Raw genomic sequence first — 10,231 nt, 5'->3', positions numbered from 1 at the left:
CAAGTCAGATGTCAGATTTGTATATGGTCTTAGTACATTTTAATATTTGTAATGTGTAATTGTATTAACTTTTTAAGTTAACTGCTTTTTAAATTTTATATTTATACTTTTAAATGCTTTTGTATTGTGTTTAAATTGTACTGCCTTAAATTTGTTGTTAGCCACCTTGAGTCTCTATATTGGGAATAAATAAATACATAAATGCAAAAGGTAGGCAAAGGAACACATTAACAGTAATTTAAAGGTTGGTGTGTTTGTATGTGTGCCTTCCAAGTTACTTGTTGACTTAATTTCACTGGGTTTTCTTAGCAATGAATACTCAGAGGTAGTTTTGTCAGTTCCTTCTTCTGAAATATAGCCTTCAGAATCTGGCATTCATTGGTTGTTTCCCACTGAAGTATTAACCAGGGCTGATCCTGCTTAGCTTCCAAGGTCAGTCAGGATCTGGTGCTTTTAGGGTCTTTAGAATGGTACCATACATAAAAGTAAAGCTAATTTGAATTTGGTGTAAGTATAAACAGAGAGTTTTTCCTAAGATATTATAAGGTACCTCACCCCAGGAAATCTTTTTTAAAAATGAAAATGGGTTAAAAATGGGAGATGGTTGCTCTGTGATGATCCTTTGCATTTTGAACAAGATAGGTGGAAATTTAAATTAAGAGAGATGATTCTTAAGGCAAGCAAAGAGCTTAATTGGTTTGCTTCTGTGTAACTTAAAAACAGATTTAATCAAGACGAGTGAAGTGCAGCCATAAAGGTTAAAGAAAATGAGTTTTATTTAGAGTTGTGTAAAGACAAGAGAGCCAGTGTTGTGTAGTGGTTTGAGCAATGGACTAAGACTCTGGAGACCAAAGGTTGATTCCCAACTTGGCCATAGAAACCCACTGTGTGACCTTGGATGGGTCACACACTCTCAACCCCAGAAAACCCCATTATAGGTTCATCTTAGGCTGTCCATAAATTGGAAACAACCTGAAGGCTCACAAATTACAACAAAAGATGGTCATGATGTAATTTAAAAAGCAGACAAATGGTTTCTGAAACTAGAGACAGAAGATCAGCCTGTAAAAGAGTACATTGGAGGGCCCAACATTTTGTGTGTAATTCCATACAGATGAATGGAGAAAATGTTATCCAAAGATATAAAATTTACTTTGTGCAGTAACTTAAAAGAAAACCTGCATAAAATGATGTATAGATGTTATCTATTCCCAAATAAGCCCAAATGGCCCAGAGTGTCTAAATTCAATGTTGGGAATGTTAAGATAAGGAGGGCTCCTTTTTACAAAAGTGGTGGGCTTCTAAGAAGGCAAAAAGTTAGTAGTAATTTTACTAGAGTTATTTAGTTGAATCTGTAATGGTAGAATATTTTTTCAATCCTTTCCCCCTTTTCATTACAATCAGGATTGAGGGGTCTGAGCCCTTACTGTGTATTAGTTGTATGTCTTTTCTCTTTCTTTTTCTTTTCTTTTCCTTCTGCTCTTTTCCTTCTTTCTTCTTCATCTTTCATTGTATATTATTTTGATTATAAGTTATATTTTGTTAGCAATTAATACAAATTGATCTAAAAATGTACAGTCGGCCCTTCTTATAGACGGATTTTTTATACACGGATTTAAGCATACACGGTTTGAAAAAGTTCCAAAAAAGTATACATTTACCTTGATGTTCCATTTTTTATTAGGGACACCATTTTGCTCTGTCATTATACTTAATGGGACTTGAGCATACACAGATTTTGTTATACACGGGGGATATTGGAACCAAACCTCAGCGTATAACAAGGATCCACTGTAAAGCCCATTAAGAAAAACGAGGATGTTTTGAAGTTCAGTTGATGGCAGATGGCTCAATTTTGTGTAGTTTTCCTGATGAGAAGGCAGGTATGTGGGTTCCTCCCTCACTGGAGATAACTGATATGCATGTATTCCAATGAAAGCAAAATGGGAGACAAGTTTCATGTGCTAGAGGGTCCCTTCTTAATTTTCTTATTTCTTTAAAAAGTTCAGTGTGTTCCAGCCTCTATCAAAATTGGCCTCCTTCAGGGGCTGCACTTCAAACAGAAATTTCTGGAGAAAAAGAGCTGTTTTTGCCTAATGGTCCAATTCTTTGGAGAGTGTCTTATAGAACTCCAGAAATGTCTGTTTGAAGCATAGGCCCTGAAGAAGGCCAGTTTTGATAGAGTCCGAAACGCATTGGGCTTTTTAAAGTAATAAGACAATAAAGAAGTCATCCTTTATCAGCTTGTGGAACCTGTCTCCTATTTTGATTTTCTCCCTCACTGGGCCTGCTAAAATGACAAGCTTTGGTCCCAAAACATAATTACACTAAGCTTTCTCCTTCCCCCATTATGTAAGAGGCACTGGGCTTTGTTTTTTATGATTCCTAGTAATGCGGAGGGGTGGCTGAAGGCCAGCTTTTGGCTGATATTTTCTGATGGATTTGTCAGCAATCCAGGGGCTTTATGGAACAGACAAATTCTTCCATCTCTGCTAATCCTCTTCTGATACAGAGGATTTCCTTGCCATTAAATGATAGCTTTTGAGAGCAGGGAAAAAGTGTGAGCCCTTCAGAGAAGCTGCAATACAAAGAACCACAAGCTTCCAAAGAACAAAGGACAGCAGTACAGCTGTCATCTTGAGAGGTAAGCAAGGCAGGTAACCCCTTCTTTTTGTATTTCACTTTGATTCAGCTCTTCTTTAGCAACCCAATTACAAGCTGGTGGGGGAAAGAACTGTTGGGGGTGGTTAGTGAACCCTTCATGTGCTAAGCATTTTCATTACTTCCATTGCACTGAATATTACTGTGTTGTAATGCTGTTTGGGCAGGAATTTCCTGAAAAGACACCTAAAGACTGAAATCTGGAGCATAATTGTTTGGAAACAAGTTCCATTAAGCTCAGTGGGAACCACTTTACCTCTGAATAAACATGTAAAACATTGGGTTGTTTTAATGTCAAAAAGAAGATATTTGCTGGAAAAGTTAGTGAAAATAGATTCAAGAGATCAGTTACAGTTTAAAGCTGGGAAGCAGACAATATTTGAAATCACAAACAGCACAATGATAGCTACTATTTACCTCTGAATGATATTCTTCCATGCCTCTTTCTGATCGTAGACTTGAGAAGAGAATTTGCCAGACCTGAGATGCCACTAGCAAATAATCAGGGTAATGTTTGTCATCATATTAAATGGTAAGTAAACCTTTTATTCTGTAACATTCCATAGCATTTTCTAAAATTAGAAATATGTAGTTCTTGTTTATTGGAAAACCCTTCTTGCACATTTTATAGTTTTTTGGATTTTGACAAAGTTTGCCATATATCTGCTAAATATCCAGTTGCAGGTAATTCATCAGATTTAGAATTCAAATTTTGCGTTATGACTGTCCAGAATGCTATCATTTGCCAGTAATAATATAACTACAGTATCTAAAATTTTCTAATATGTTCACTGCTGTTGTAATGTTGGATGATTTGCCCCTTTTTTGTCTGTTACATTAATTAGAAAATATATATATAAAAATGTATTTTGTTCCTTGTGCTCCCTACCGCTTGTTTCTTGCCTGTTGGTCAGCAGTTGTATTAAGCTGTTGGCTTGCTAGTTATAACTTCTACATTCTGCCTTTCAGAATTTCTGAGATGGCTACAGTTTAAACTTATTTTATTGGCTACAACAACATTTATCACTATTCAAGGCTTGGAGAACTGTTAATTTTTGTCATGTTGAAACTGGAGCTTTGGATAGCAGTAGCCTATCAAGAAAATAAAGAAAACTATACTGCAGATCCTGCAATATAATGACATAAATTGGGATAACAAAGAAACCCAATAACAAAGAAATCCAATCTGGAAGTCACACTGTGCCTACCCCTGGTTTTATATTTAACAGACAATGTATGATGTTGTAACTGTACAAACAGGTGATTTTGAATGTGGATTATTGTTCATCTGGTGTTCATTAAAGTCAGCCTGTATACAAAATGGAGCTTATAGGCAAGGGCTAGAAAAATAGCTGGGGGGGGGGGCTTGTGGGCATGTGGATATGTGTGTAGAATCACACTTTGCCCACCCCTGATCTATAGCACTGACAGCCAAATTTGCAAAATCTGGCTTTTATAAGTTAAATTTTATAAGAGAGAACTTTTAAAATCATTCCAAACCCTCTCCATTCCTCCCTCATGGTTTTTATAGCTCATTGTTTTCCTGGGTTTGCTAGGCTTTCATTTAATTTTCCAGACAATTCAGAGCATAGGTGGGCAACTCTAAAATCTCAGCTGAAGTAGTCTAGTGAGAGAAACAACCTGAGCTCATGTTGCCTACTGAGAATAAACAAGTCTGGCATCTTCCTAGGAAAAGTCAAAAGCAGTAGCAGACTCCTATTTTGCCAACACTTTTTGCTTTCTCAGCTTCCACTGGCATTCCTGTGTAGAAATAAAGAGACCTTCTGGAAATATAATTACAGAAGAGTCTCGATTATCCAACCTTCGATTATCCAACATTCCGGATTATCCAACGTTGCTGCTCAATGATTTCTTTACATTTTCAGAGGACTGAACTGTTTATACAGTACATATTGTACATCACAATGTTGATCAGTGATTTCTTTACATTTTTTAGAGGATTGTTTATACATTACAATGTTATTCCTATAACGTTACTGCAATGTGACTTTTACTGTTACTGCAATAAAACTTCAGTACATTTGCAATTCATAGTGATTTCAAGGCTTTTCTTGGACCCTCCGGATTTTTGGCTATCCAACTATCAGCCCGCCCGTTTATGTCGGATAATCGAGACTCTACTGTACTAGCTTTGTGCTCTAAAAACATAGATGAACACCTTTTAACTACACTTCTCCATACTTTATTTAGGACCTCCCCCCCCTCCATTCCCCCTGTACTATGAGGATGTGTGTTGATTACAAGTAACTTCAAATATAGCATCTAGAATCCCAGGCTGCCAGTGGTTCATAGTTAATGACAAAAGGATAACATTCAGACACAATAGTATCTCCACTAACACAGATGATAAAATGGTCTTTATATGCCAAATATTATGTCAGGATCTAATGTTGGCAGAACATGGACCACTGAGAATGCTGGTTGCCTAAGTTATACAGTGCACCCTTGTTTTACGCAGGGATCCATTCTGCCACCCCCCTACATAAAACAAAAAACACGTATGCTCGAGCCCCATTGCAAGTAATAGGGCTTGTGCTTGCGGTGGCACGCGTGCGCCACAGGCACGCCCCCATTCTTTCTTCTAGTGCATGGTACCAGAAGAAGCATCACTGCTTTCAGTATATGCTGAAAGTAGCGTATAATGCGCCCGCGTATGATGCAGGCACACTGTAGTTGGAAGACGTTGGATTACCACCAACCATTCAGCCTTCCTGAAAACTGGAAAGGGCTCCAGCATCTTTAATGGTTGTGGAGAAGTGGTAATTTCAGCACGTGTTGCTTATTACTTAGTTATATGACAAGCAACATCTGCTGAAATTCCCTTTCTACACAACCATTAAAGGTACAGCTGCCCTCCCCTTTTTTCATTCTGGCACCTCTGTTTCTGGAAATTCTTGCAGCAAGAGCAAAACCTATGAGAGACAAGGTGGATTGGCCTGCTTTAGCATGCTATCTCCTATGCTCTTAAGAGTGCATTACCAAGATCCATTTCACCAGATTCACTTTGTAAATATAAAATACATGAACGGACCACAACAACTGTGGTAAAAAATGACTTCATAAAAGACTGAAGGCATTACTTCTCTGGCAAATGTGAATGCAGCATGTAAGGATGCAATGATGTATGAGAGCTTTGAGAACAGTCTGTAGGGACATACACTCCTATAATTTTTCTGCTCAGATTAGTCTCCTGTATCTTCCTTGCCCCCAGGAGAATAGAGAAAAGAAAAGAAATATGGGGAAAAAAAACCAGGGCCTTATATATTCCCCTGGGTCTCCATCGGGGCCAATGCAGTCCCTTAACCATCCACAGTTGACCATCCCAACTTACCATTATCTGGTTAGCATGTTTGCAGGGGGCTAAATCCAATTCTTAGTCTCAACTAGAGCAGACCTACTGAATCAATGGGACTTACATAAGTGTTGAGTGCCATTCATTCAATGGGCCTACTCCATTTGGGCCTAACAATTGGATTTAGCCCAGAGTGCTTATGATAAGCTTCCTTGTTCTTTTTTCCAGCTCTCCACAATCTTCAGCTTAATTCCAGCTACATCCTGTACAAATGGCTCACAGCCAAAGGGAAAAATTGCTGCCAGTGGATAGAAAATGTCCCTGATTTTGTTTTTGTTTTTAAAAATAAAAATTCTTTCTATCAGAAGCATTCCAAAAATACTGGACTTGATGTAGAAAGTATAATGCCAAAACATTTGTGGTGTGTGTGTTTTAATTGAAGTAGTTTCGTTCATCAGAGTTAACAGGATCCCTTTAGTGACAGTAAATGAAACTGAAAAACCTACACTGGGTTGCTAGTTACTAGATTCGTTGCTGCTGCTGTGTACCTTCAAGTTGTTTTCTACTTATGGCAACTCCAAGTTGAACTTATCATAGGATTTTTGCATAGATCATTCAGAATCTTGTGTTTTGATATTGCTAATGTTCACTAATTTCTGTGTTCTCTCTCCCTCCCTCCCCCTTTCCTTGTGGATAAATGTTGCTGCCCTCACTTGCCAGTCTTACTTTGCATCCCTGCTGCCTCTTCTGTGTGGGCCTGTGTCCGCTCCTGTCCTGCCAGTTGTGTCTGCACTCAAGAGAGGAGTTGCTCCATCCTTTGTGACCGTGCTGGTCTCACACAGATCCCCAGTGAGTTTCCCTGTGAGGCCTATTCTATTAACCTGGATAAAAATAGCATCAAGTTCCTTGCTGAGAGGGCATTTGGTACCCTCCCAGCCCTCAAATCTCTCTCAATAAGCCATAACAACATATCCTTTATCACTCCTGGAGCTTTCAAAGGGCTAGCTAGCTTGACTGAGCTAAAAATGGCTCATAATGAATATATTCGGTATCTGCATACGAGGACATTTACTTCTCTCAAAAGACTAATGAGACTAGACTTAGCAGACTGCAACCTGTTCAACATTCCAGACAGGATTTTTATAGAGCTTCCAGCCCTTCGGGAACTCTTTTGCTTCCAGAACAACTTCCGAAGGATCCCAGGTGCTATAAGAGGGATGGAGAATTTGACCCATGTTTATCTGGAGAAAAACAAGATAGAAGCCGTGGCATATAATTCTCTCCTGGGTCTGATGCGATTGAAATATCTCAATCTGCAAGACAACAGAATCAATGTAATTCATGACAGAGCTTTTCAAGATTGTCAGAAAATGGAATACCTTTATTTAAATGACAACTTTATCAGTGACCTCCCCGAGTACTCCTTCGACGGTCTGCGGCGTCTCAAAATGCTTAATATTGGTGGTAACTTTCTGAGGAATGTCTCTAATACTTGGTTCCGGGACCAATTTGAACTGGAGGTTTTGTATTTGGACAGAAATAGGATAAGCTATATCGAAGAAGGTGCTTTTGAAAACCTCACGAGCTTGGTGTCTTTGCACTTGAACAGCAACAACTTAACCACCTTGCCTTTCTCAGTCTTCCAACCTGTCTACTTTATAGGAAGACTCTACCTTTTCCGGAACCCCTGGGATTGTGACTGCCGGATTGAATGGTTGAAAGAATGGATGGAAAATTATAGGCTTGTGAGGGATATTCCTTGTGCTGCCCCATCCTCGGTAGCTGGTCTTGACTTAACTGATGTTGTTTTTGAGAGAACAGCTGAAGGCTTCTGTCTTGATCCAGAGGAGTTAAATGTCACAACCAACAGTCCTTTTCCATCTGGAGAGCCACAATCTACCACAGAGAACAGGTTCAACAGCCTTATCTCCAAATTTCTACTCCAGAAGGGCCTTTCTGAAGAGGTGGTAAACACCACAGAAAGTTTTATCAACACTACCTTGTTTGACGGATTGACTAATAAGGCATCCTTTGGCCTAAGGAAATATAATATCAAACTAATGTGTTTTTTAAACTTTTGGCTATTCATTATAGTTCAAGCAATAGAAAGTAAATAGCTCTCATCAGTTCTACTGATGAGTAAAATTTAGGTTTTGTACAGGATAAAATCTATTAAGGATACACTTCCGACATGGATCTGTATGCTAAGGTTTAGTGCATATTTATACATAACAATCTGGTCTGAGTCCACATTTCAAAAGAAACTTCAGATTCATGGAGACAACATTCATTTTATCATCTCTTACATATAGCCTCATTCTGCCATTGCTCTTCCAAAATAGTGATTCTAAAGGCCTAACCACCTACAATAAATGTAATTCAAATTCATACTGGCATGAAGAGATTATCAGTGACAACACTAATGTTCTAGTTATATTTAGTAATCAAGTCATGGGTTAATAGGGAGGATAATGAACAAGAAAAATGGTGACCTAGTTGGAGAATTTCAGAGAATGGACTCAGTTAACTTAAATTATTGCAAAGTGTGTATGGGATTTATGTTACATTTTGTTTGTTTTACATACAGAATCCTATGATAATTACTCAAAAAGGGAATCTCTAACAATTAAAATGCAAAGAGAAACTAAGCAGAAACGGGGAGAGAATTATTGTATATGGTCATTTTCCAGCATCTGGTAACTGCAAATTAAGCAAGATGAAAAGTGTAATAATCCCACTGCTGTTAATCATGATTTCTTTTCCTCTCAAAATTCTTATAAACATACTTCCCCAAATATGTATGCAAGTATATCCTGCAACTTTCAAAAAGATCATTTCATTTCTCTTGCCATGCATATTTCCTCATTTTAGTTGGCAGAGCATCTTGCTGCATACTATAATTGCCACACTTGTGAGATAAAGGGCTAGCATGTTCAGTCTCACTGTTCAGTTCTCCTCAGAGGGGGATCAGATGTTCTAAAAGCCTTAGAAAATCAATGGTGTCTCATTTGTCTTTTCTTTTGGAACTGGAGAAGGTCCATCAGACCTATGACAGACTATGAGCAGTGAAATAGTGAAGGTATTTCACTATAGCGTGGTGTACCAAAAATGCATGTGTGGCACATGAATGCAAAAGGAAAAGAGGAGTCCTGCTAAGTCAGGCCAAAAATGCATCTACTTTAGCATTTGGATTCCACAGTGGCCATCAAAATGCCTACGGGAAGCCAACCAAGCAGATACAAGCATATCAATCTTTCCCAGCAAGTAGTATTCAGAAGTATATTGTCTCTGATACTAGAGGTATTGTATAGCGACTGATAGTCTTATTAGCTATTAAATTATCTCATTCTGTTTTAAAACCATCTAGACTGTCATATACATCTCATGCTACTGAATTCTATTGATTGGGGTGAGCTGTGTGAAAAAGTACTTCCAGTTGTCTGTCTTGAATCTCTCAACAGCTTCAGTGGATGAGCCTAGTGTTATCAAAGGGAGATCCCCCCACCCATCAGCTTCACTTCATCATGTATGTGGTTCACCCCCTCCACCTCAAGTTTTTACCTTTCTCTCTAAATTTGCAAGCCAACCAATTTTAACATTTCCTCACAGCTCCCTTAATATTTGAATTGTGTTCTTTGCAGTTTTTCCAGACCTAAAATAGTCTAGACTGGAAATGTGCACAATATTTCAAATGTGGTCACAACAGATATTTTTATGGTGCTGTAGTATTGGGAAGAGAGCAAGCGTGGTGTAGTGGTTTGAGCATTAGACTAAGACTGAAGAACAGGGTTCAAATCCCTACTTGGCCACAAAACCCACTGGGTGACCCTGGGAAAGTCACACTCTCTCAAATTCAGAGGATGATGATGGGAAACCACTTCTGAAGAAACCTGCCAAGAAAAGCCTGTGATAGGTTTGCCTTAGGGTTGCCATAAGTCAGAAATGACTTGAAAGCATACAACAACAAGTATTGTGAAATTTTTTTAAAAAAAAATAATTCCTTTACTTATGATTCCTAAACTGGAATTGGCTTTTTTTATAGCAATGATGCACTTGGTTGATGTTTTCATTGAGCTATTCAGCAGGAAACTTGCCTGGTTAGTCACCACATGCCCAGCATATTTGTAAAGCTAGGATCTTTTGCTCCAGTTTCTACTACTTTATACATGCTTATGCTAAAGCACTTTTTTTCTGTTTGTAATGCCATGTGCATGGATGACACTATATAATTAAACAATAATAACAGTAACAACAACT

At 38.3% G+C, this 10,231-nt stretch overlaps 1 protein-coding gene across 1 annotated transcript; it reads left to right on the top strand.

The window, feature by feature from the left end:
• Positions 1-3,115: 3,115 nt before the first annotated feature.
• NYX (nyctalopin) lies at positions 3,116-9,739 on the top strand. The gene is made up of 2 exons (XM_042459507.1): positions 3,116-3,193; positions 6,695-9,739. The coding sequence occupies exons 1-2, from the start codon at positions 3,172-3,174 to the stop codon at positions 8,089-8,091; spliced, it is 1,419 nt and encodes a 472-aa protein (XP_042315441.1). The 5' UTR covers positions 3,116-3,171; the 3' UTR covers positions 8,092-9,739.
• Positions 9,740-10,231: the final 492 nt, after the last annotated feature.

Source organism: Sceloporus undulatus, chromosome 3, assembly GCF_019175285.1.
Source record: "Sceloporus undulatus isolate JIND9_A2432 ecotype Alabama chromosome 3, SceUnd_v1.1, whole genome shotgun sequence".
In the NCBI taxonomy this organism is placed as follows: Eukaryota; Metazoa; Chordata; class Lepidosauria; order Squamata; family Phrynosomatidae; genus Sceloporus; species Sceloporus undulatus.
The sequence above is the reverse complement of the archived record's forward strand: the minus strand, read 5'-3'. Positions and strand labels throughout refer to the sequence as shown.

What these genes read in the sequence shown, in the direction of transcription:
- NYX (XM_042459507.1), top strand. Translation starts at nt 3,172, where the DNA reads ATGTTTGTCATCATATTAAATG. An exon ending in GTTTGTCATCATATTAAATG is followed by an intron (nt 3,194 to 6,694) that starts GTAAGTAAACCT and finishes CTCACTTGCCAG; the next exon opens with TCTTACTTTGCATCCCTGCT.